General features: G+C 45.6%; 1 protein-coding gene across 10 annotated transcripts in view; it reads right to left on the minus strand.

Moving 5' to 3' along the window:
* The window catches only part of MICAL2 (microtubule associated monooxygenase, calponin and LIM domain containing 2), a 266,678-nt gene that overhangs the window by 119,935 nt on the left and 119,251 nt on the right, over positions 1-27,492 (minus strand). For 7 of the 10 annotated variants that reach the window (XM_043972506.1, XM_043972497.1, XM_043972502.1 and 4 more), the window contains exons 15-21: positions 15,416-15,484; positions 14,151-14,300; positions 12,176-12,292; positions 10,286-10,504; positions 9,347-9,448; positions 8,190-8,312; positions 4,406-4,492 (exon numbers count right to left, since the gene is read on the minus strand). In XM_043972506.1, coding sequence (XP_043828441.1) covers positions 4,406-4,492; positions 8,190-8,312; positions 9,347-9,448; positions 10,286-10,504; positions 12,176-12,292; positions 14,151-14,300; positions 15,416-15,484 — 867 coding nt within the window. The remainder of the gene's footprint in view (positions 1-4,405; positions 4,493-8,189; positions 8,313-9,346; positions 9,449-10,285; positions 10,505-12,175; positions 12,293-14,150; positions 14,301-15,415; positions 15,485-27,492) is intronic. The other 3 variants (XM_043972504.1, XM_043972503.1, XM_043972505.1) reach the window with 2 other exon arrangements.

A 27,492-nucleotide genomic window follows, 5' to 3' on the forward strand; every position in this document is an offset into this window, starting at 1 on the left:
CTCAACCAATGGGTAATTTAATGACTTCATTCAAGGTCTGATTAGAAAATGGCGCCACATTCCATTATAGTCTAGGACCTCGGGCATTGTGGAAATTGAATTATTGCATCAGTGAAACTCCAAGAGGCCCAAGGCCCTGAGCAAAAACCTCACAAGGTTCTGTTGTCTGAAATTCCTGCTGATGGTAGATGTTCAAACCCCAAATTATCCTCTGGGACCATGTCTTTCCATTGGGTGTCAGGCCTGAGTCCTGGCAAGAGATGACATCTGGCACATTTGGGAGGATTGGAGCCTTCCACTTTCAAAGACTAAAAGTTAGGAAGTTATGGGTGCTTCTGTGATGACTATGGGATACTATTTAAAACTTAAGGAATTGGGCTGTTCTCCCCCATTTTCCTCTCTGGAGGAGTCAGGCCAAATAAGGGTGCGCTTCCCAAAGGACACTCTTCTGAATGTCCACCCCATCTTCTTCCTCATGGCAGAGGAGAGAGCCTTGAGGTATCAGAACTTGAGACTGAAGCTCTTGGAGGCAGTCCAGAGACCTCAGAGCTCTCCAGTGCTCCCCCAAATCCAGGCAACAACATCAAACAGGCTCCATCAATCCAGTTTTTTTTGTTTGTTTGTTTTGTTTTGTTTTTGTGAGACAATTGGGGTTAAGTGACTTGCCCAGGGTCACACAGCTAGTAAGTGTTAAGTGTCTGAGGCCAGATTTGAACTCAGGTCCTCCCGACTCCAGGGCCAGTGCTCTATCCACTATACCACCTAGCCGCCCCCATCAATCCAGTTTTAAAACAAACACTGGAGAAAAGCAGCTCCTGACATCCACTTTAAGAGAAAGCCACTTCTTGGAGGAGCTGCCATCATCTACTGAGTGAGATCTTTAAGGCTGGGTGATGACTTATCACTTAGCTGGAGTCAACACTAGGTTGGGCACTTTATTGTATAAACGATTCCCTCAGCAAGAATGGTTATATTTGGGGCAGCTGGGTGGTACAGTGGATTGAGCACCGGCCCTGGAGTCAGGAGGACCTGAGTTCAAATCTGGCCTCAGACACTTAACAATTACTAGCTGTGTGACCCTAGGCAAGTCACTTAACCCCAACTGCCTCACCAAAAAAAAAAAAAAAAAAAAGAATGGTTATATTTGATGAGTTAACTAAATAAATAGGGACCTCCCTCCCTGTCTTGGGAAAAGAATAGAGTCCCCAGGTTGGCAGAATTAGTTATTGTGAAGGTGTGGCTGACGAGTCCAGAGAAGCACGTTCACTGGGCAGGTCAAGTGGATGCAGGAGAGGAAGGCTGGGCATCAAGTTCTCACCACACAAGACTGCCTTAGGATTACAAAATATTTGGGGGGGGGGGCGCAGCTAGATGGCACAGTGGATGGAGCACCGGCCCTGGAGTCAGGAGGACCTGAGTTCAAATCCGGCCTCAGACACTTAACACTTACTAGCTGTGTGACCCTGGGCAAGTCACTTAACCCCAATTGCCTCACCAAAAAAAATATATATATATATATGGGTGCCTAAGGACAAAGACGACCCTGGGCTTTGACGATGACACATTTAACTGGCCCTTTGAAATTGTGTTCCTTAACAAAGAAGGATCACGGACCATAGATCTAGAGATGGCAAGGATCCTAGAGGCCATCTAATCTGACCCCCATCATCTTATAGAGAAGGGAACCAAGTCTAAGAAGGTTAAAGAATTTTCCCCAGAGGTTGAGGTGCCCATAGTTTGACTCTTCTTTGGTTCACAGGCAAGGGCAAAAGCTGAGCCTCAGGATTCAATGTCTGTGAATCAAGTTGGGGTTTCCAAGAAGGAACATATGCTCTTCATTATAGGTTTGGCCAAGACTGATGACTAGGAAGGAGGGTGTTTATTTCCAGAACCTTGGAATCCTGGGTGAAAGGGTCTAGTGCAGTAACACAGACAAGCTGGCTGCCACAAGTTTACTGAGCACTAGACCCTAGTTCCCATGCAGCATGTTTCTCTCTCTCTCCCCGCCTGCCTCTCTCTCTCTCTCTCTCTCTCTCTCTAATTCCCTAGAGTTGAGGCAAGCTCAGGTCACTGAGTGATCAGCTCACTCTGTAGACTTTGCAGGAGAAGAGATGGAGTACTTGGTGAGGCCCTCTGATGGAGACCACTTAGGACTAAATGAAGTAATTTATCAGGCTAAATCATCACCTGCCTTAAAATGTTTATCTAGTTCACACAAACTCAGCTTGGGGCTCTATTTCTTTTGAGTTGTGGTACCTTCTTCTCCTTTCTTGGGGTGGGGGTGGGGGGAGTGGAGGGGAGGGGAGGGACTAGACTGGACTGATGATTTCATCTGTGGAGAACTCCTGGCCTAGAAACTCCTACCAACACAGGGTGGCAACTCCATCTGTAACCTGAGACTTTTCTGAATCACTGGTGGTTTCAATGACTTGCTCCTGATTATACAACTAGTATTAGTAATAACTAAAAAATATTAACAATAACAAACAACAATGTAAAAAAATTAAACATAATGACTTACAATACCTTTTTGCTTGGGAGAAGGAGCACTAGAGATATTCATCAGAAGGTGAAAACACTTTAAGGTTTACAAAATGCCTTACATAGGTTATCTCATTTCATCTTCAAAACAGTATTAAGAAGTTGAGACTCCTATCATCTCCCCATGACAGATGGGGAAACTGAGGTTGGGAGAGTATAAATGACTTGCCTGGCATCATGCAATGAGTGTCTAGGGTGGGATTCAAACTCAGGTCTTCCCGACCCCGATGCTCCATTCAGCACACCATACTGATTCTCTATGACAATGCCACAATGCCTTTTGCCGTCTTCCCTGTAATATTAGCAGAGCTCAAGACTGAAGGAGGAAACAGGGTTTTAAGTCAAGGGAGCAGGCACAAAAATCCAGAAAGCCACCTGAACTCAGAAATGTCCCCACTCTGTCCCTGGAGACATAAACCAACCATGTCAGAAAATGTATTTTAGCTAGGTATTGGCTATCTACCATCCACATGAGATTGTCTTCCTTAGTCTGGGTCCCAAGGATTTTCCTTTATATCCTAAGAGGGGTCCAGTGCCACTGGAGTAGAACAACAGAGCATGCCAGTAGGTGAGTCCAACTCTACCATTTTGCAGGTCAGGAGACCGATGCCTAGAGAGGGGAGATTACAGCTACCTAGCCAGGGGGTATGGTCAGGTCTTACAAGTCCCAGCCTAAGAATCTTCCCACAGCACCCCAAGGCTTCACTCTATCAGCATTGCTCTCCACTGAACCCTTTTGTCTGCCGCCAAAATGACCATAAATCAAGTCTGACTTTCACTCACACACCCCCATATACATATACAAAATGGAGATGCATTCCACAATGAAACCTCCTGCCTCCCAGCCCCAACCCCACTCCATGAACCCCCTGGGATCCTAGTGGTGAGGCAGGTCCCAGGAGTGATACACCAATGCACACTATGTCTCCTAGAAGCTTAGTCCTCACCCAGCAGTCCATTTTTCCTTTACCTTTCACTCCTTCCATACGATCTTGGGTCATAGGGAAATTCCTCCCATACCTTACCCCATATCTTTCCATAAGAGTTTTCACTTTTTGCCAAGGTGTTTGTTAGAAATTGTAATACCACCCATTGCCAGCAGAGGTCATCACATGGTCTATACCAGGGATTCTTAAACTTTTTCCACTCAGGACCCTTTTTCACCTGAGAAATTTTTACACGACCTTGGGTATATAGGTATATCAAATAGGCATACATAACCTTTTACTGTTGCCAAATTTTTCACTACCCCCACATTCAGTTACGCAACCCTGTGAGGGGTCACAACACACAGTTTAAGAAATTTTGGTCTATACCAATATTTTAGCTTTACTTACAGTTGAAACTGGTTTCTGCAAAAGAAATGGTTCCCAGGGACAGCTAGGTAGTGCAGTAGATAAAGCACTGGCCCTGGATTCAGGAGGACCTGAGTTCAAATCGAGCCTTAGACACTTGACACTTACTAGCTGTGTGACCCTGGGCAAGTCACTTAACCCTCATGGAGGAGGAGGAGGAGGAGAAGGAGAAGGAGAAGGAGAAGGAGAAGGAGAAGGAGAAGGAGAAGGAGAAGGAGAAGAAATGGTTCCCCTATTTTGACAAAAATATAACTTTAAAATGAAGTATGTCAAGTTCCTCTGGAATGCTGGATATCTTTTTAGGCCATGCAACATGAAGGGAATAAATCAAATGGATGTGGGGAGAGGGAGAAGGGGAGGGAAAGGATGATGGGAGGGCAGTCATGTGTTCTATCCACATGGAGCCATCTTTTTCCACGTGCACTTGCCACCAAGTCAACACACAATGATAACACGACAAACTCAGGTGCGGCTAGAGGGGCATAAACGCAGGCAAACAATGGCTATACCTGGTTTGTGTCTGGCTGAAATAACTTTTGCTTAAATTCCTTCTTTGTAGTGGGGCTAGTCTTTCCAGTAGCTCCTGGGACAAAGGACTACAGCGAAACAGAGGCAGAGTCAGTCTGGGCATCTCCAAGGCTTGGGCAAAGAGTATCGTTGAAGAGCAGACCCTGCACCCCACCCTGCACCCCTCCCACACACTCATTGGCCAACTCTGGGATGAAAAAGATCAGCTAAAAAGTGACAAAGGGCCTTGAAGGTGAGTATTTGTGAGCGGAAGAGAAAGCCCCAGAGTAGTAACAGGGTGACCCCTGGACTGGGGTCAGAGGAACTGGGGTTCTAAACACAGTCCTTCTTACCTACTACCATGGGCTCTTTCCAGCTCTGAACACCATGAGCTGATGACTTTTGTTCTAAGAAATTTGGCGTGAATGACCAAAGGGATGTGGATGTTGGAAAATATTACAAGAGGGCATGGATGCCCCTAAAAACTGACCTACACTCCTCCCCCAACACACTCCTTGAATCTACTGCAGGCTCTGATCGCAAGTACTTCTCTAAGAAAGATTTTCATCAAATATATCATATCACACTCATGGGCAAAAGCTTACAGGTCCATGCTGTTTTAAGCATGGTCCTACCATGTTAAACATATCAAAGAGGCCTTTAATTAGTGGGTATGAAGCTAGTAAAGTAAGGCTCATCTGAGGGACAGGGTATTTCATTACTTTGAGAAGGGCAGAATGGATTTTTTATTTGGGGGATGCCCCCCCACCACACACACATTTTCTGCTGGCACAACAAAGGTATATGTATAAAAAGGCCAGTGAGGTGGCCGGGGACAACATGATCCCAAGATGCATCTGGGGCCAGCAGGAGTGTCATTGATTTCAAGGGATTGTTCGGATTCCAGGTCTTAGATTATTCCCTCGGCCCACAGCTGATGCTTTTTGTCTCTCGCTCGCTTGTGTTCTGGCCTTTCTTGGGTGTGTCAAAAGAAAAGAAAAGTTCATTCCGAGGAGAAGCCTCAGAAGTAATAAAAGGAACTGGACTGTGTGAACCCCATGGAGCCAAGAGGGCCCACAGTAGAGGCACTGACTGACAGAGCTGTTTGCTAAGTGCAGTGTGGTGCCAAGCCTATTACCTGGGAGGATCAGCTGCACCTGGCAAGCAGCTTCTGTGCCACCCTTCCCTGCCCTTGGGGTTTGCTAAGTGAATGAAGCCCCAGGTAACTGTGGATGGGGTGGGCCTGGGGACAGGAAGACAGGCAGGTGGCAGTCTCTTTTCCTCCAAGCCTGGCCATGGCACCTGGAAAGTCCTCACCCAAGGCCTGCCCTTCGATCAGAGAGGGAGGTGACAGAGCAGGCCCTGACTCAGGCGCAGCTCTCAGGGTCAAGGGCAGGATAGAAGGAAGGTGATTGGGTTGCTATACTTTCCCCTAAAAGGGCCAAATGGCTCAGGGATGGTGGAGGTTGGGCAGGAAAGGGCCTTGGGATAGCAGGTGGGCCAGATGCAGAGGTACAGGTTTCAGGGCCTGAGTCCAACTGAGAGGCATCGAGGATGAGTGCTCCAAGGGGGAGTGAATGCCCTGTGTCACAGCTAGCCACCGAAAGCAGTCTGTATTGGAAAATGTATTCTAGGTCTCACAAATATCAACATCCATATGAGATCCTATTGTGGTGTCTGGGTTCCTAAAGGCTATTCCAATGTCACTGGAATAGAGCCACAAAATGGTAGAGCAGGTGAAGGAGGCTGATCCTTTCAATTTTTCCACCAATGGGATTTAAAGTCAAATTTAAAGTCTCCTGCTCTAGCGGAAGGTGCCCATCTTGGTTTGATCCTTGGGCGAGGAGGGCCCTAGAGCCTCAGACCAACCACCGAGTGAGTAGCAGGTGCTTTCCCTACTTCCTCCTGGGGGAGCCTGGCCAGAACTCAGCCCCAGTGATCTGCCAAAGTGAGTGCATGCACAGATACTATTGAGATACTACTACTGATTATGCAGGAGGATGGTGGGGAGACACAGGACAGATAATACTAAACAGTGATTAAACCCATCTCACCATTTTTCAGCTATGTATTACATACATATATATGATCTGGGGCTACATTATATGGTTTGTAGAGCACTGGGCATCCCTGTCCATTGTTTGTTTACAATCTTTATAATGATCTTTGTTACAATTTTTTGTTAATTTAATGAGTTCATATTTCCCAAAAGTTTGGGGAGAAGGGTCCCCTTTAATTACACAGACACTGTACCCTCATAATCCACCTGGGTGCAGAGATGAGAACATCTAACATCTGCACTACTCTGCAGTTAGGCAGCACCTCTAGACCATTCCATACCTGGAGGGAAAGATGTGTTCTTTTTAGAGACACTATTCTCCAGAAGTCTGCTTGCTCCACTGCCAGCCCCACTCCATGCCTGCCAGAGGCCATTCAGATGGCTGAGGCTCTGGAGATAAGACAGGGTCTGCCTTGCATTTCTATTTGTATCATGCACAGTTAGTAAGTACTTAAGTGAATGCCTGCCTGCCTGCCTCGACCGACCTTCCTTCCTTCCTTCCAAACTGGAAGCTGAGCCTTGCTCAGAGAAGCAGTTCTGTTTGTATCTGTCTGAGCTGCTACTGAGAAAGCAGAAGCAAGAGGAAGAAAACTCCAGAGTGCTAGCAGCTTAATTGGTTAAATATGCTCCTGTCTATTCAGGGTCTAGGAAGACTCTCAGAGAGCAACCAGCATCACTCTCAGCATATCGATGGTGCAACCAAAACAAGGAGAAATTTGTTTCTGGGGCCCACTCTGTTATTGGTAGTGTTGGTGTTACTGTACAGTCATGTCAGACTCTTCACGCACCCATTTGGGATTTTCTTGGCAAAGATACTATTTTTTTTTTCTCCAGCTCATTTTACAGATAAGGAATTGAGGCCAACAGGGTTAAGTGACTTGCTCAGGGTCATACAGCCAGTAAGTGTCTGAGGCCAGATTTGAATTCAGAAAGATGAGTCTTCCTGATGCCAAGCCTGGCATTCTATCCACTGCATCACCTAGCTGCCAACGACAGCAACAGCAGCAATGTGCTCCAAGAGACCTCACCAAGGGTCCCAAAGGCTTGCTGTAGTTGCCACCTTTACATATAATTAATTCCCTACTTTCTGCTTCTGATTCATCAAGTTAGAGGAGCTCTCAGTTTGTTACCACTCACCCAGTCCCCATTCCTAAGAGTTAACCCTTGACTGAATCATCACAGTCAGAGCAACCATGTAGCCCAGGTAGGGACGATGAGTATCAAAATCCCATGGGGATACCCTTCCATCTCCATGTATAGAATGCAATTTGCAGGTTCTGGTCAGTGGAAACTAAGCTTTTCAGGGGCTTGGCACAACCTGTGTTAGCAACGTATCAATGTTCATTATGTAAATAAATGAGAGGGCAAATGGAGAAAGAGATGCCTGAGATCCCAAGGGATCCTTTTATTCTTTAATAATTTATCATGCACTTAACCAGGGCTAGCAACACTGTTCTCTACACTTTTCATCCTAACTAGATTGGGTTTTAGCTGCATGGTTCCCATCTATGCATAGAAACAAGACTATAAATCCATGACGCCTTTGACTACTATGAAACAAATTTATATATTATATCCATATGTAATTTATATATAGATATAAAATATATATATACACACATATTACATTAAGCACATTTTTCACCCTTAGCAAGGCCCCCAAACAGTTGGACTTATACATCAGCATGCCTCAGAACAGGGGAGAGAATTTAATTACAATTGGCTACCTTTCTGTCAGAGGAAGAAGAGTCAGCAGAGGAGGAAAAGGAAGCATCAGTTGAGTCATGAGATGGAAGACAGGAGGAAGGGAAGGGTCGGGAGTGAGAAAGGCCTTTGGTGAGTAGTTTATTCTGCACAGGATAGAAATAGGAAAAATTATTATAGCAGAGGAAATTCACATCCGTCCATGTTACAATGAATGAAGCAGACACGTGATTATGCCCTCGCAGAGTGGAAGAAGCTGTTTGTTTCTCAGGACAAGATGGGACCTTCGCCCGTAGAGTCCAATTGGCCCCATCTGGCTCCCATTTGGACAGTGGAAGGCTGTGTTAGGGTCAAACCACTTCCACTCCCCCATAACGAAAAACACAACAAAAGAAAACAGGTCGGGTGGAACAAAACATTGGTTACTTTCTCAGCCAATAGGCTGATTAAGAGTGGGATGAGCATCTCTGTGGCTGTCCCCTTGAGACCTGCTTCAGAAACTTAGTGCAACAACCCAGCGCAAGTCCCATCATCTCCATGAAGACTTCATGCACCCTTCCCACCTTCAGACTTTTTTTACAATATACATAGATGTGCACATGTCATCTCCCTGATAGGATGTGAGGAGCTTGAAGGCAGGGAACGATTCCCTGCTGTCTTTGCAGCAACAGTGCCTTGGACAGTACCATGTACACGGCTGGTGTATAATGAAGAGCTGCTGAATTAGATGTGATGTAATGAAACCATTAGTCAGGGCCCAGGGGCCACCCAAGGCAAAAAAAGAAATAGATCTATTCTGGAGGCAAATGAAGGACTCTGTGAAAGGAGGTTCTGCCGGGCCATGTTACATCCTGGAGACCTCCTTGTTTGTTTGTAAATAGCCTGTCCCTTCTCCTGAATTCATTAAGGGTGATCCCACAAATTTCCAGATTTTTCCAAGGCTGATAGCTTCCCCCTTTGGACAGCGCTGCATTTTCCATTCTAATGTAAAATGGTCCAGCTCCCAAGTGCTAAACAATGCCCAGTGCCCACAGGAAGGGTTTAATGAATTGTGTCTGATCTAGCATGCTCTAGTGGGAGGGGGAGGGAGGGAGCCCAGAGCCCCCCTGGCAGGGCCTCCGCTGCCCTGGGCTTGTGGAATTTGGGCTCCTTGGGCCCCAGCCAATCATGCAACAGTTACCTGGGGGAAGTCCTCACTTGCAAACATGGAGGCAAGGTGAGCAGCTTTCTCTTTAATATTCTTTTTGTGAAACTCCCTGTTGGCTAAGTTTTGAGCCCTCTTCTGCAGGTGAAAAAGAGACAGAGAAAGAGAGAGAGGCACAGACAGCGGAAGAGATGGAAAGACACAAAGAGAGGAGAAAGAAAGAAGGAGAGAAAGAGATGGAGACAGAGAGACAGACACAGACAGCAGAACAGAGAGAGGGAGGGAGAGACAGAGACAGAGGGAGAGAGAGAGATACAGAGAAAGAGACAGACAGATAGCAGGAGAGATGGAAAGACAGACAGACAGCAGGAGAGACAGAGAAAGAGAGACAGACACAGACAGTGGGAGACACAGATGGAAAGACAGGGAGAGAAAGAAAGAGAAACAGACAGAAAGAAAAATAGACAGGCAGGCAAATAGAAATAGACAAAATGACAGAAAAAGAGATAGAGACAGACAGGCAGACAGACAGGGAGAGAGGAAGAAAGAGAGAAAGAGAGAGAGAGAGAGAGAGAGAGAGAGAGAGAGAGAGAGAGAGAGAGAGAGAGAGAGAGAAATATAGAGGGAGAGAGAGGCAGGAAGAGAGCCAAGAGACAGATTCAGATTTAGAGAGAGATGGGCCGAGAGTCCAACAGGCAGAGACAAATGGGTAGAAAGACAGACAGACCAAAGAGAGAGACAGAGAAGCTTTAGTTAAGAATAGGAGAAAGTCTGGGGAAACAGTAGTATCTGAATATTTTCACAGACTTGCTTATAAAAATATCAAAGCATGAGGATTAGGGGAACAAACTCCTAACTCCTGCAGAAGGAGATGGCCGCCTATAGCGAGAGGCTCTATGGGCTGGTGGGCAGGTAACACCAGATCAGAGAAGGCAGACTGTGTGTGTGTGTAAGGGGAGGGTGTGAATTTTTCACCTGGTGAATCTTCTCCTCCACGTGCTGCAGGCGCCTCAGCGTCCCAATGAGAGCAAACGCTCCGGGAGAGGCTGATGGCAGAGGGGCCAAGCTTCCTGAGTGGAGAGGCTGCAGATCCGACTTGGCTCGAGCTCTCAAAGGCCTGGTCAGGCCGTCGCTAGCTGAAGAAGCTGCCTTTGACTCCCTGAGCACCCGCTCAGTCATAGCTAGGGTCTGAAACTAGGAAACAGGGAAACTGGGCAAGGGCCTTCCCCTCCTGCCCAGTGTTCCCTTACATTCCTGTGTGTGAACACATGTATACACGCACGTGTGCGTGCGCGCGCGCGCACACACACACACACACACATATGCACACACAAAGAGGGCATGAGGAAGAGGGTGCTGCTAACTTCCTGCACCTGAGGCAGAAGTGGCCAAAGCACCGTGCCACGGGAAATGGTGGCCTTCTCTTTTCTTCCAACAATCACAAGGAAGCTCTTCTCCTGAGCTCCTGAACAAAACCAAGAACCCAAACCAGGACAATCTGCTCAAGGTCAAATGCTGGAAGGCCTAGGTCACAGGAACATGGGGCCCAGGGACAGATGAAAGACCGCTGACCCTGCAGTTAAAGAGCGCAGGATCAAATCTCCCACCGACGTGAACTACTTTTCTGAACTGCCCTGGGGGGTTTAGGTTAATACTAGGTTCAGGGGCAGCTAGGTGGCGCAGTGGATAGAGTACCGGCCCTGGAGTCAGGAGGACCTGAGTTCAAATCCAGCCTCAGACACTTAACACTAGCTGTGTGACCCCAGGCAAGTCACTTAACCCCAATTGCTTCACTTAAAAAAAAATACTAGGTTCAAAAGGACTTCGTTGTTGTGACTGTTCAGTCATTTCAGCCACGTCCAACTCTTCATGACCCCGTTTCAGGTTTTCTTGGCAGAGATACTGGAGTGTTTTGCCATTTTTTTCTCCAGTTCATTTTACACGTGAGGAAACAGGCAGACACAGTTAAGAGACTTGCCCAGGATCACACAGCTAGTAAATGTCTGGGGTTAGATTTGAACTCGGCCCAGGCCTGGTGCTCTATTCATTGTACCCCCTTTCCATAAAAAGGGTCTTAGAGGAAAAATCATTATTAAATCATACTCTCCCTTCAAGGAAAGTCTAAGACATATTGCTAAAATCAACTAACTGATCCCCACCAGGAGAAACAGGATTTTACACACACACACACACACACACACACACACACACACACACACACACACGTGCACATGCACAATTCCCAATCCTGTCATTAGAGGCAAGTAGAAAGGCGGATGCCTTCCAAGCCAAGCTTGTCAAGCCTTTCCCAGAATCCAAGAAGACACGTTGCCTCTTTGGCTGGGTGTCCCCCATCACTCAACCCAAAGTTAGCAGAGATGTGCGGCATTTCACTGCCCCACGCCATAGGGAGATCACTGCTAACAACCATGCCACATCCCCTTTCTATCCTGCCTGGTTCCTCTTCAGAGGAATAGGAGATGAACCACTGAACCAACCCTACGGGCTCACAAATGTTTCCCTCTTCTGGGATGCATATCCAGAGCAGCAAATCTTTACACTTTGAAAAAATATCTGCCACAATGTAACTGAGCAAAACGATCAGATTCAGTGTTGTTGTTTTTCTTACAGTAGGTGTTCAATAAATACATGATAACTGAATAAGTGTCAAGCTAATGGATAAACATGTTTGCTGCACATTAAAGTTTACCCCCAAAGTATGCCCTTGTGACAGGGCTATTAGTAATGGTCTGAGGGTGTGGGGGCTGGGGTGGGTATTACCCTGGAGGCCCCATGATTCCCTGCCTTCTACAATGAAATATCAGCCCTGCCAGGTTGAAAGTGAGAATGAAGATGAAAGCCTACCTGCCTTAGAGGTGATGGGCTGGGTGTGGGGTCCTCTGCCTTAGCAAAGTGAGGGGTAACAGGAGGGCCAGCAGGAGAGTGTAGGACTGGCTTACCTAGGTCGGAAAGAGCTTGCGCCTTGGAGAAGAAAGTTGAGTTGAGAAAAGCGACCGTAGGAAACATGAAAACAAAAGGTAAGTCAGACTGAAAGACACTGGCAGGCAGTAAACAGAGAAGAGGAGGCGCCAGACTCAGGGCAGAACTGTTGGCCTAAAACCGGATGGCAACCAAGGAGCTTCAGCCTGTCCAGAAAACATGAGCACCGTGGCCTTCCCCCCAGAAACACAGAGAGCCGAGGTATCTATCAGGCCCTGGGTGCCCTCTCCCACGTCATGGGAATTCCAGTGCGGGCAGGGAAGGGAAGGAATTCTGCCAGATCCCATGAGGGGCCGGGTGGAGGAGAGGAGGCAGGGGCCTCTCAGAAGTAGCAGAAATGGGGTTTCCATGTTGCCCACTGAGAGCCAAGGGCAGCCCTTCCATGTGGGATCACCCCCACCCACCAAAATCAAAGGTTCCCATCCAAGTCAGAAGACGGAGCCCTTTGGAATGAGACAGGCTGGTGCCCTTAGCAGGGGTCTGTTTAACTTCCAGCTCAGCCCTTTCATTCTCCTGAACATCCTGACCTAGACCTTTGTAGCCTAAGACAGGCAGCCTCTGCTATCGTCTCGGGCATCCAAAAGCCATTAATTTCATTGTCTGGGAATGTGTGGTAACCAGGAGAACAGCCATACTGTTAATACTAATACTAATGGTAATGCTTATACTAATAGTAATAATAATATTAATGCTACTTTTATATAGCACTTACTATGGGCCAGGCACTGTACTAAGTGATTTACAATTACTATCTCATTTGATCTTCACAACAACCCTGGAAGGTAGGTGCCATTATTATCCCTATATTCCTCATTTACAGATGAGGAAATGGAGGCAAACAGTAGTTAAGTGACTTATCCAGGGTCACACAGTAAAGTGGGATTTCAACTCAGGTCTTTCTCAACATGGGTCTTTCTGAAATGTACCAATCAGAGGCATGTAAAACCCATGGGACCAAGGCCAAAAAGAACAAAAGTTGGGCCTAAAATAAATTAGGTTGTGGGCTTCATTTTTTTTTAAAAGACCATTCTGTGATATCACTGGCATAGGGATTTCTCATTGAGAAGACTCCCTCTCCCCTAAGGTGCACTGGCCCTGGCTTAGCAACCTTTGATTTTAGGTTGCTGCCTGCAAGACAAAGTCCCTTGCCCAGGGTCATACAGGCAAGAGACGTCAGCAGCAAAATTAGGTCTCCCTGGTTCTGAGGCCGGTTCTCTGGCCACAATGCTGCCTCTCTGGTTTGGAAAATTTTAATAAATCAAACTTTAGCATGAACTGGGGCAAGGACATGGGGCTGTTGCCTTCCCTGCTCTGATAATATAGGGAGTGTGTTGGGGGAGGGAAGCAGGGAGGAGTGCTAGGAAATGCTTCAGAGGTGGGTCTACACTCTGGTAGAGCAATAAGGTTTTTTTGGGTATTTTTTCCTTTTTTGGGGGGTGGGGAAATAGGGTTTAAGTGACTTGCCCAGGGTCACACAGCTAGTAGGTGTCAAGTGTCTGAGGCTGGATTTGAACTCAGTTCCTCCTGAATCCAGGGCCAGTGCTTTATCCACTGTGCCACCTAGCTGCCCCGAACAATAAGGTTTTTAAAAGCTTCAAAGAAGATAGTATTGGGTTTGGGGATTGAGATAGATCCCTCATAAGTGACATCCTACTGTACCCCTTGCCTCTGCTGCTCCAGTATACACAAGGACACCAGAGGTATTCACACCACATCAGTTACACCACTTAAGAAAGGGACCCCAAGTACAGTTGGAGTCTGTCATTGTGTTAAGCACCTCTGCCACCTCCCACAGGGTTAGGGTCACCCGGGAGACGCAGTCCTCAGCCATGTGACTCACCTGTCTCACAAGAGAAGGATTCCGAGTGTTCTCTTCAAATTTGGCCAGCAGCTGGTTGGCCATGGACTTAACTTTATTTTGATTCACGCCTTCCTTCCTGATGCCATAGTCTCGAGATGAACCAACGCTGCGGCTGGAAAATCTTGAAGACTGTAAGGGTGAAAGCAGGAGGAAGGGAGGTGTTATCACATACTAGACCCCAGGGACCACCGAAGCTTCCTAACGCACCTGATAGAGGAAGGGAGCTGAGTCAGCAGAGTCTGAATTTGAGGTCTGCTCCATCACTCATGGTAGCAAGAGGTCACCAAGGACAGCTCGTTTCATCTAGGGCTAACGAATGGGAATCGCTCCACTTGGGCCCAATTTCAGGGGGACCAGCAGTGGCCTCATTGATACACTGAATTCTGAGTAATGGTTTTCTCATCATTTTCCTTGGAGAGGAGGAAGCAGCATCCTGGGAAAGGGCATCTCCAAAGTAATAAAGGGGGATTACAGTGGAATAGGTGACTTATTTTTTTTTAACCCTAAGAGGAAGAAAATTTGGAAGTAAAGTAACTCTGATACTTTAAACTAAGAAAGGTCAGAAGGTCACTTTCTAACCCAAGCTTGAATTCAGTTCAGTTCGATGTCCAAGAATGCCGCCCAACTGAAGTAAACTAGTCCAAGGGACATCAAACTTCTCATAATATTATTATGACTTTGGCCAAGTTGCTACACCTCCCTGGGCCTCAGTTTCCTTGTTTGTAAAATAAGAGGGTAGAACTAGACAGCTTTTGAGGTCCCTTTCACTATAAATCTCTACTCTAGGATCCTATCTGGGTCTCAGTTTCATTTGTAAAATGGATGGATTGGAATACTGGCCCCTGAATTTCCTTCCACCTCTGGATGTATCAGTCTATCACTGTTAATTCATCCTAGAAATATCTCCTGGATCGCTGCACTAAAGGGCCATGGAGGGAAAAGACAGGTGGATAAATGATGGGTCAGTATCCCACTGCATCTTAGCAGCTGGATCACTGTTGGGGAAAAAGAAGATTCCTTTAGGTCTTTCACCCAGGCACACCAGTTTTGGTGTGTTCCACAGAAAATACTAACCTCCCCTTTCCTTTTTCTTTTCTTTTTGTGGGGCAATTAGGGTTAAGTGACTTGCCCAGAGTCACACAGCTAGTATCAAGTGTCTGATGCTGGATTTGAACTCAGGCCCTCCTGAATCCAGGGCCAGCGCTTTATCCACTGTGTCACCTAGCTGCCCTGAAAATACTAACCTCTTCCAAATTGTCTATGCCTTTCCGTCTTCGCTTATTCATATCGTTTTCTTCCGTGTGGTTCTCCACCTGGAACAGACAAGAAAAACATACTTAATTCAGAATTGTCAAAGTATTTCTAAAGAATCTGAAAAAACCATTAAATTACTGGCAGGGAGGGCCCAGGACTCCCCTAAATGTGGCTGACCAGGCTTCTGAGAACAACTGCTGGGCGGCTCTAATCAGCAACCAGGAAGACTTTCTTTCTAGAAACAGGTAACAGCTTTGGCTTACATTGTTGCAAATGCCTTTGTCTCAAACCCAAGACTTAATGATTATTTGACTTTTTTTTTTTAAGTGAGGCAACTGGGGGTTAAGTGACTTGCCCAGGGTCACACAGCTAGTAAGTGTTAAGTTGAGGCCGGATTTGAACTCAGGTACTCCTGACTCCAGGGCCGGTGCTCTATCCACTGCACTACCTAGCTGCCCCGATTGTTTGACTTTTATAACACTCATTGTATTTTCGGGGTAGTTAGGTGACACAGTGGATAAAACACCAGCCCTGGATTCAGGAGGACCTGAGTTCAAATTTGGCCTCAGACACTTGACACTTACTAGCTGTGTGACCCTGGGCAAGTCATTTAACCCTCATTGCCCTACCAAAAAAAAAAAAAAAGGCCAGGTTTGGAATGGATTCAAATGCTAAACACTCATTGTATTTTCAGTAGCAACAAAATAGCAGACTTCTAGACCCTACAGTCTGAATGAAAGGGGCTTGAAGATATAGCTGCAAGCAGTGCCAAGTTACATTGAGGGGAAACAAGGGAGTTGGCTTAAAATCCCTCTTCTGTGGTTTCTCAGCCTCTCTTCAGTGCTCTGGGTCAGAATCTGAGAGGTTGGAAGGACTTAGAATCTGAAGGCAAAACTTCAACATTGTCCCTATCAATAGTTACCTAGAAAGTACTTCCTATCACTTTACAAAGAGGCATTTATTTGATTGTTCTTTTAAAAAGAAGGGACGATGCAAATGAATTAAAAAAACATTTTTTTTTCTCAAGGGAATTATTTGCTTAGGATGAGTGTACTGCTAGGATATGCTATGGAACACAATTTCCACAAAAATAAAAATTGAGCACCACGTTGGTACTTGTTTCTGAGGAGAAAAAAAAAAGATTTACGAAGATGTGGTTCCATTCACCTTAGGTATTGACTCACATGCTTCTCTGCAGGAATACCATGCCTAATATGCTTCATTGGTTAACTGAACAAATAGGGAACTGATTGTTCCAAAAGAATGTCAGAGAGGGGAGGAGGTAGGACAAAGGGAACAGATGAGTTGTGGGAAGGAAGGTGTCATCAGAATAAGGGAAGAAGTCACCTATCAGAATGGTTTTCAAGGAGGGTATTTAGATGTAGCACAGCTTAGGGTTAACTCTGGAGACCTGGGTTCAAATTTTGCCTGGTATAGTGGAAAGAAGACTGGATTAGGAGTTGGAAGACCTAGCCTCTCACACATACTGTGTGACTTTGGGTAACTCATTTAACCTCCCTGGGGATCCTCAGTTTTCTCATCTGTAAAAATGAGGGGGATAGGGGCAGCTAGGTGGCACAGTGGATAGAGCACTGGTCCTGGATTCAGGATGACCTGAGTTCAAATCCGGCCTCAGACACTTAACACTTACTAGCTGTGTGACTCTGGGCAAGTCACTTAACCCCAATTGTCCCGCAAAAAAAAAAAATGAGGGGGATAGATTAGAGAGTATCTGAAGGTCTCTTTCAGCTCTAAATCTAGGCTCCTATTGTTTGACAATGTCTACCAAAGAGGTTACCTCTATGAGCCTCAGGCAATTCCCTGGATGGGTTTTCATGGAGGGAGCTGAGGAATTTATAGACCTTTTGTAGGCTCAGTATTATGAAAGGGAAACATTAACTGGGGCTATGCCTGACTCTACTACTTCCCCATGGAAGGCTAGCTCCTGCCAAATTCAGGCATGTATCCAGTCCAGTAATATCCCAGGTCTGTTTCCCCATCCATGGGCCAATGTGGCCATTCCATGCATCAAAACTGGAATCATACTATGACCAAATCCCTGATGCAGGAGGCTGCGGGTCATGGAAAGCATGGAGGCCAGCTCCTTCTTTTCCCTGCATGTGGCCTCTACGCTTCCAATCCCCATTGTGTGTTTACCCTTTTCTTGTTTAACAGCCTGGAAACATGGTGATCATTCATTATATAATCACCCAACCATGGGACCCCTGTCCTCTCCAGGACAGCACAAAAATGCTGGGTCAAACAGCCCTGTGCTTTCCGCCTTGGGGTTTTCTCTGTTTGTAATAAATCATCATGTTGGCAATGGTAATGATTTCAACTCTAGCATCTGGGCAAACACCAAGAGAAACAGATGATCTTATACCCAACTCCTGGTCTCCTCGAGCCTGATTAGGTCGGCCAACCAGCCCCCTTGCCTGTCAGCACCTTTGGGGCAAGAAACTTGAGGGAGAAGCTGGGATACAATGTCCCACCAGGCAGACGTTGGCACAGATTTTGTTTGCTCAGTTTCCACTGTGGATTTGGCTTTTACTCCAAGAACTGTATGTTGTATTTTGGAGCATAGGCAGCACCAGACTCAAGAGTCAGGAAAATCTGAGTTTGAATCCTGCCTCCTCAGATGAGGTCCTTATTGAGTGTGAGACCTTGGACAAGTCACCTGAACTCTACTGCCCTCTATTTCCTCACCTTTAAAATGGACATTTGTAGCACCTACCCAATAGGGTTGTTGGGGAAAGCGTCTTCCTGCCTTTCTGGTCTTCTTACACCCGACTCCCCTACGCATTCTTTGTGACCCAGTGACCGTGGAATTGTTGGACCTCATTCAAGATTCTCCATCTCCCTGCTCTGGGCATGTCCCCCATGCCTAGAATTCTCTTCTTCCACATCTCCCTCCTGGCTTCACTGGCTTCTTTCAATTCCTAGATAAGATCCCCCAGCTGCAAGAAGCTAGTGCCTTCCCTCCGAGACTCTCATTTATTCTGTCTATGGCTTGCAAATTGTCTTTCCCATTAGACTAGGGACTCCCTGAGAACCTGGGCTATTTTTTTTTTTTGGCCATTTCTTCCTATCCCCCAGTGTTAAGTGTCATGCCTGTTACATAGTAGGCACTAACTAAATGCTGCCTGACCTGCCTTGATAAATGAGATGATGCATTTAAAGAGCTTTGTAAACTCAGGAATCACAACAAGGTCATCTCACTCGGTCCATTCATTTTACAGATGAAATGACCTGCCCCCAAATATACAGGCATTAAATGACAAAAGCCAGGAAAAGTCGTGTTCAATTTCCCCCTTGGAGCCACAGTCACCTGTTTTATAGCAAAATATTAACTAGCCCGTGGCTAGCTGGCAATGAATTTAACCCCCTCAAGTAAGCCTGGTCTAAAATGATGGCCGAGGCCTCCATAGATGTACCTTCCCACTGCTGGGGCTTTGCTTGACTACCATCATGCCTGCTGGGAAATTCTACACCTGCTTAGAGTTTATCATGAGTCACCTGGCAGGACCTTGCTTTTCTCCAGGCTCCTGGTAATTTACAACAGAAACAACCTACTATATTAGCTGCTTTCTGTTGGAGGAGATTCCCCACACACACACACATCAGGCCAATTTCCAAGACCAATGAGGAATGCTACAGAGGGTTAAATTAAAGGTCCACTGAAATCTCACTTGCCTTTCATTCCTTGCCTTCTTTACCAGTCCAGCACCCAGTCTATTAGTGCTTAATTGATTTGACTTAGTGGTTTAGCTGATGGAAGACCTTATTAAATGTCCTTTCATTCATTCAATTCCAAAAGTCAGGGCCGTGTCTCAAGCTTTCAGAGGTTTGTCTTGAATAATCCCACAATTCCCTAAGCTCTCCCTGAGTTTATTTTCATCCTCAACCTAAAAAGCAAAAGTGGACCAGTCCCGGGGTCTGTCACAAACGTGTGGGATGGTTCTCAGCTTCTCCAGGATGGTTTCCTCTCTCTATAAGGGGTGGGGACGTGGGCTATGGTAGTTTCCAGGGTGGGAGCCATACAAAGCTGAATTAAGAAGAGTCCAAGATGGACATGCACATTTTTCTCCAGAGGATTCAAAGGCTCACATAATAAAAGCCCATTTGTCTGTCTACAGTGGGTCAAGGATCAAGGTCACTCTGGAAAAAAAAATTTTTTAAATAATGGCAGTTGGCCAATAGGAAAAGAGATAGGGATTTTCAGGCAAAAGGTGCTGACAGCAGGTGGAGGGGGGGCGGGTTGGAGATGTTGGGGAAACAGGATGGACTCAGTCAAGGATTTATAGGCCTGGATGGCAAGGGCCTGTGGGGCAGGGCCAGGTGAAAGAGACAATCCTGGCCCTCTGTAAAGATGCCACCACCCTGTGTGGCTGGGGAAAGTACATGGGCGAGGGTCCCAATTGAGATTTTCACTTGAAGTCAGGTTATCACATTAATGAAAAGTGGCATTTTCACAGAAATAAAGTTTTTTTTAAAATGGTCCTTAAATTAGCTGCGCTGCCTGGAGATCAGTCAGTCAGTCAGTCAACAAGCATTTATTAAATGCTTACTCTGTGCCAGAGATACAAAGAAAGCTAAAATGAATTAATGGATGGATGGATGGATGGATAACAAATAAATTAAAATGTAAAAACCTGGTCTCTACCTCAAGGAACTTACATTCTAATGATCAATGATTTGATCATTGATAATGATCAAACTTGCCCAGTTTCTAAATACCCAACACTGATACAAATGTGATTCCCTTATAGAAGTATTGGAGACAAGGTTAACAGCAGGCTGGAGACAGCAATTCCCAGCCTGAGACTTTGGCATCTTCTGCTCTCACCCTTGGCAATGTGTTCCAGTTCCAGATACCCTGTAAAGGGTCAGCCTAATTTTGAACACAATCATTTTCTTTCTCTAAGCTTTGGGTTTCCTTATCAGCAAGATGAGATCAGGCGGGGCAGCTAGGTGGAGCAGTGAATAGAGCACCGGCCCTGGAATCAGGAGTACCTGAGTTCAAATCCAGCCTCAGACACTTGACACTTACTAGCTGTGTGACCCTGGGCAAGTCACTTAACCCTCATTGTCCCACCCCAAAACACAATAAAAACAAAAACCAAAAAACCAAAAACAAAATCACATAAAATCAGGACAAGTTAAAGAAACGATGTAAAATTAAAAAATGAATTTAAAAAAGGGGCAGCTAGGTGGTGCAGTGGATAGAGCACCAGCCCTGAAGTCAGGAGTACCTGAGTTCAAATCCGGCCTCAGACACTTAACACTTACTAGCTGTGTGACCCTGGGCAAGTCACTTAACCCCAATTGCCTCACTAAAAAAAAAAAAAAAAAAAAAAAAAAAAAGAGGAGATACCTGGGGTGGGGTGAGGAGGAAGGGGAGTCCAGTTCAGCAGGAACTGAGTGTAGAACAGAGATGAGCACACCATCTGGCTGGAAAGTTATGTTAGAGTCAGCAGTAGGGAGGAGGCCTCTGCCCTGGGCTAGCATAGTCTACTAAGGGAGGGTCCGAGAGCCACAGAGTATTCTTTTCCACAGATGGAATTTTTGTGGATTGGTGGCAACCCAAATGACATACCATGGGTAGTTGGGCTGGACACTAGGCAAAATCAGGGTTTTTTTTCTTTAATTAACTTTGTGGTTTTTTTTTCTTTTACCTTTCGTTGTATTCCTGGCTGCCACGTATGTCCTACTCCCTGGGAAAAGGTGGGTGCCCTGGTGGGACACCAGACACATGCCCCAAACCCTCATTATATCACAGAACGTTAGAACCAGAAAGGTTCTAACCCAACTAAATTAGGCTAGATAAGGAGGCGCTAGAGATATAAACGAGATTAATTACGTGGATTTAGAATTGGATGAATGACTGAGGCCAGACTATTATGGAACCACAACAGCTTGTAAGAAACACTTGAGAGATCATAATCCAAGAGCCTGTCATGTTCGAGAGATAAAGATAAATGGCATACTTATCAAATTTGGAAATGAATGCCAAAAAGATTTTAAGAGGTTGGAACAATGGGCTGAAGCTAGTAATAGAATATTTAAAATGAAAAAAAAAACAACCCATAAGGTCATGTACTTGGTTTCCAAAATTCAGAGGCCTAAAATCCATCTGAGAGGGATGACTCAAAGATGGTTCATGTGAAAAAGATCTAGGGATTTCAGTGGTATGTAAGTTCAATATGAATCAACAATGTGAGCTAGCTGCCAGAAAGGGAGAAACTGTTCTGAAGCACAGAGCCTAGAAGCTGGAAGATGAGACCCCCACTTGTACCACTCTGTACTGTGGTCAGACCCATGTGGAGTACTGTATCCTGTCCTGGTACCATATCGTAGAAGGGAGATTGACAGGCTGCAGGACATTCCAAGGAGAGTGGCTACAGTGGTGAGTGAGGGGACTCAAAGCCAGTTCATTTAAGAATTACTTGGATTAAGGGACAATAACTGAAATGTCGTCATGTGGAAGAGGGATTAGACTTGTTCAATTAGGACTGGGAAGGAAGAGCCGGACCCAAGGAGGGGAAGTTATCTGGAGACAGATTTTGGCTCAGAAGAAGACAATCGTCCCGCAAATAAGAAATGTTCCTATTCAAAAAGGCTACTTTGGTTGGTGGGACCAGCAGAAGTTGGATAGCCTTTCATCTGGGGCAGAGGGGATTTAAGTGACAGTTGGATTAAATGACCTCTGATGTCCCTTCCAGCCAGGCAACCCTGTGATTCTAGGAAACCTCATTTTTCCAATGAGGAAATGACAAATACACCTGAGCTGCCAATGAGGAAGTGAGTCAGTGCTCCAGGTGTTTCCAGCAAGGGAGAGATCAGTGATGGGGAATGAGAACAAAAGAGCTCGTGAAATCTATCACACCTTCATGGCTGTTCTGACAAAGACCTTTGAGCACACGCTGACACGGGAATAATCCCTGTGTGGATTGAACAGTGGCATAGATTGGTAGCAGAGACACGCCTTCAAGCTACATGCCCCAATGGTCAAACCACATTAGCCCAAAGAAAGGGCCCCTTTGTTGAATATACACTATGTTACTGGGCGGCAGCTCTATCACTGGGGTCAGAGGTTTCAGGTAAATGGGTTGTTAACATATAGGCAGAGAGTCAAGGAAACTTGCTTCTAGCAAATACATAACACAGTGAAAATGACTTCTCCCTTAGTTCAGAAATCCCACTGCTGGACACAGATACCCCGAGGAGGGGAAAAACAGGAAGAAAGGTTCCGTATGCACCAAAATGTTCACAGCAGCACTTTGTGTGGTAGCAAAGAAATAGAAACAAAACAGATGTTCATTAGCTAGGGAACAGCTGAAGAGGCTGTGACAGATGAATACAGGAATAGCATCGTGCTGCTGTTGTCTGCCCTTCGTTCTCAAAGAGGACTGTGACACGTGTCATGACTTGCATTGAATTGGATTTAGGTGAGGGAGGGCTGTGCAAAGACCCCAGCCTCACTCTCTTCTCCAGAGCCATCTGTGTCTAGGGGCAAGATTTACATCAGGATGACTGGAGATGGCCCTGGATGTTTAAAGGCAATTGGGGTTAAGTGACTTGCCCAGGGTCACCAGCTAGTAAGTGTTTGAACTCAGGTCCTCCCAACCTCCCTGTTTTATCCACTGCACCACCCAGCTACCCTTAGCATTGTGCTGTAAGAAATGATGAATAACAGGGATTTGTATGAACATAATGAAGAGAAAAATCAGCAATGCCACAAAAATAGTATACACAATGAGTATGACCAGGGGCATGGGCTGGTAAATGTTTGACATCTGGTTCTCCAGGGGGAAAAAAAGTAAGCTGGACACACTTTTAAGTTGAATCCACATTAATAAGATTTTCTCCATGATTTTCTTAAGTCTAGACAATCCATAGAAACAAACAGAAAAACAAAAACAAAAACAAAAAACCCTTAAGACTTAACTTATAGCATTTGCTGATTTCTGAGGTGTAGATGCTCACACTGAAAATTTAACAATTGGCTTTTGCTAGCCAGTATAAACTAACCCTAGGACCACACCATGCAATATAATAATGTAACTGGAAAAGATCACCAAAAGATAGTGAAATTCTGCAAAACTAAAAAACCAGTAACAGTGCCAGAGAACAGAGAATGGACCCTATCTCCTTCTTCTCAAAAGAGAGGTGTGAGCCTACTAGAGAAGAATGTCTCATGTATGTTCCTTTGTTTGTTTGTTTTGCGGAGCAATGAGTGACTTGCCCGGGGTCACACAGCTAGTAAGTGTCAAGTGTCTGAGGCCAGATTTGAATTCAGGTCTTCCTGAATCCAGGGCTGGTGCTTTATCCACTGGGCCAACCTAGCTGCCCGTGAATATCACATACGTTGACAGACATAGTCAAGGTGGAGAAGAGGGCTAGGGGGAGCATCCTTCCAGAAATGACTGATTGTATTTATATCATCAAGGACATCAATAAAACTAATTTTTTCAAAAGGAAAGAGAATGACGAGCAATGGAACTAAAAAGAGGAAGCAAGCTGAAGTTCTATGGGGAAGGTAGGGCTGGGGGAGGGTGGAGGGGGGGGGGGGGAGGTAGAGCTCCGCAAATTGGTCTTCTGTTATGGAGCATGCCAGGAAAGAAGGTAAATAGCCTGGCCCCCACCACCAGCCTTTGCAATGACTGACAGCCACTCATTTTGTGAGCCTGACCGGCTAAGAGCTATTTCAGTTGGGTCATTCTGCAAACAAAGGAGGGGTGAGTAAAAGGTTCAAACATGCCTCTCCCAGCTCCTCTGTCCTTAGCAGCTATGGAGTGAACAGCAGTGGGAGGTGACAGGCAAAAGGAGGAAATATTCTGATCCTTTGGTTAGTACAAAAGGCGCCCTGAGGGTGACTGGGAGGTTTAGTGGAATTGTCAGATTTGTGGGTCACTCTGCAGGACATTCAGAAAGCCAGCTGCCTGATCCCCCCTCCAAGGAGTCCTCTGACCAAGTCCGGGGGGGGGGGGGGCGATGCCTTGATGTGGTTAAGAGGATGTGGGAGGAGAGAGCAGAGGTGTGAGCTCTCAAAAAAGGGGGACAAGAGGGAACGTGAGCAATATTATGACAGTCAGTTTGCAGTTGTAAAAAAACTCAGTAGAAAGAACTGCTCTCTCTCTTTTTTTTTTTTTTTGGCAGGGTAATGAGGATTAAGTGACTTGCCCAGGGTCACACAGCTAGTAAGTGGCAAGCGTCTGAGGCTGGACTTGAACTTAGGTCCTCCTGAATGCGGGGCCGGTGCTTTATCCACTGTGCCACCTAGCTGCCCCTGTTCTCTCTTTTGAACATGCTCTTGGGGGACCTTGGAGAGACACTGAAGCACAGCTAACCCTCTGGCCAGGGCACAGGCAATTGGTTTGCAAATGATGGAGCTCAAACTAGGGAACCAGAGAAGCAAAATGGAGCTTGGCAGGTGGAATGTGTCACTTTCTCTTCCCTCTAAACCTTGGGAGGCAGCATGGCCTAGTGGACGACTCAGAATCCAGGAAGACCTGACTTCAAATCCTGTCTCAGACAATTACTAGCTTCATTACCCTGAGCAAGTCACTTCATCTGTCTGCCTTGGTTTCCAGATCTATAAAATGAGACGGTTGAATGAGACAGGCTCTAAGATTCATTATAGTTCTAAGTCTATGATATTGTGGTCAAATAAATCTTTAGGACTCTACTAGACTCTCTTTCGAGGGGTTGTTTATCTGTGCAATGTTGCAGCCCTCTGGTGGAAGGTAAATCCCTCAGGTCACTGCAATGTCTTAAATTGAATTACAGGGATGATACAGTGGGAAGAAGGCTGGGTTCAAATCCCACTTCTGACACTTACTACCAGTGTGACCTTGGGCTTATTGCCTCATCTTTAAGATGAAGGGAGTGGACCTCAATGGCCTCTGGGACCCCTTCTAGATCTTCAGTTGTGATCCAGTGACTTGAACTCTTCCATCCCCCAGCATCACTGTGACCCCTATAAAGTCCTCCTTGGTACAGCTGAAACTTCCTGTTGCCCAGCCTTAAACCTGTACTGGAAGGTCAGAACATAGGAGGGAGATGGACCTTTTCTCAAGATTCTGACTCCTCCCTCTTCTACATCCCCTACATGTCATGCCAACATGTCCTTGGAAATGCCCCATTATTATAGCTCTTTGTTTTTAGGTCACGGTCACAACCTTGGTCTAAGGCCAGCTGGTCTCCTATCTAGTCTCCTTGACTCAGATTCTCCTCACCCTGATCCAACTTACACATCACCACACCAATCTTCACTACTTTGTGACACTGCTCTTCCCCCAAAACAAAATGGCTCCCCATTACTGCCGTGGTAGGGATCTTCTGCCTAGAATTCAATTTAGCCTACATTCAGGTCCAACCTAATTCCTCTAACTCTCCAACCAGGATAGCCTCATCATTCAAATACCTCAAACTCATTGGGTTTTCTTCCAGGGTATAAAATTCAGAGAGTATTTGAACTCTATAAGATAAAAACAACAGAACTCTATCAGAAAGAACAACTTTCCCCCAAGTTGGGGCCTGGTCACGTCCCTAAGTCTCCCCTGAATGCCCTGATGTCTGAGGTCTCCCTGACCACATCACATATTTTGTGGGGCTTGTTCTAAGCCCTTGCTTGACTCGAAGCCTTTGCTTATGCTATTCTCCCTTCCTGGTCTCCAAATCTTATCTTCCCCTGATGCCCCCAGCACACAATGACCTCTTCCTTCTCTTTACTCCAGTTCTGGCTAGCATCCTAGCTCCCAAAGCCATTTATTGTAGGTGAGTGTGTGCCTTCTCTCCCCAATTATACCAAAAGTTCTGGGAAGCCAAGAGTCACATAGCTCTCTTCTGATTCCCTGTCAACACCCAGCACATGGCTGTACACAAGGGCTCAGAATTTGTGGAATAAATTGAAGAAGTAAAGATGGGAAGACTTTTATGAGGTGATTCAGAGTGAAGAGAGCAGAGTAAAAGAAAAAACAGCCTGAATTTTGTGACAACTAAATGTCAATATGGAGAGGCAACAAAACTCTAGTCAAGGGTGATGGATGAAGTGATTGCCATACTGTTGAAGTTAAAGGACACACATCCTAACTGTATGACCTTGGGTAAGTCACTTAACCCCTCTGAGCCTCAGTGACCTCACCTACAAAATGAGGGAGTAGGTCCACCTTCACCCTTAAATCTATGGTGCTAGGTAATCTCTGAGGTCCCACCCTACCCTAAATCTACAATTCTGTAATCCTCTCTGCCAATTATTGACAGTAAGGCACGCAAATTCTTTGATCTTCATTCTCCTCAACTGTAAAATAAGGGGTTGGGCTCAATGAGCATTATGTTCCCTTCCAGTTCAGAATATGTTGTAAACAAGCAGGGGGTGTGTCAAGGCCAAGCTGTATTGGCTCAGGAGACCTGGTGTTTTAATGGGCAAGTGCCACAAATCAAGGCTGATTTTTGTTGATTGTCTAGACTTAGAAAGTGATGGAGAAAATGCTGGTGCAAATTAAACTTAAAAATGTGTCATATGGAATACTATGGTGCTATAAGAAATAATGAGCAGGATATGCTCTCAGAAAAACCTGGAAAGACTTATATGAGCTGATGCAAAATGAAGTGAGCAGAACCAGGAGAGCACTGTACATAGTAACAGCAACACTGTATGATGATCAACTGTGAATGATTTAGTTATTTTCAGCATTACAGAGATCCAAGATAATTCCAAAGGATGCATGATGAAAAATGCTATCCATCTCCAGAGAAAGAACTGGTGGAGTCTGAATGCAGATAGAAGCATACTTTTTCTTTGCTTTCTTTATTTTTGGGGGGTTTTGTTTTGTTGTTTGTTTGTGGGGTTTTTTGGGGGGGGGTTTGGTCTGTTTCCTTTCACAACATGACTAACATGAAAATATGTTCTGCATGACTGTACATGTATAACCTATATCAAATCACTTGCCTTCCCAATGGCATGGGGGAGGAGAGAAGGAGAGAATTTGGAACTCCAAATTTTTAAAAAATGAATGTCAAGGATTGTTTTTGAATGTAATTGGGGAAGAAATAAAATACTAAA

This window comes from Dromiciops gliroides, chromosome 6, assembly GCF_019393635.1.
Source record: "Dromiciops gliroides isolate mDroGli1 chromosome 6, mDroGli1.pri, whole genome shotgun sequence".
NCBI classification, from domain to species: Eukaryota; Metazoa; Chordata; class Mammalia; order Microbiotheria; family Microbiotheriidae; genus Dromiciops; species Dromiciops gliroides.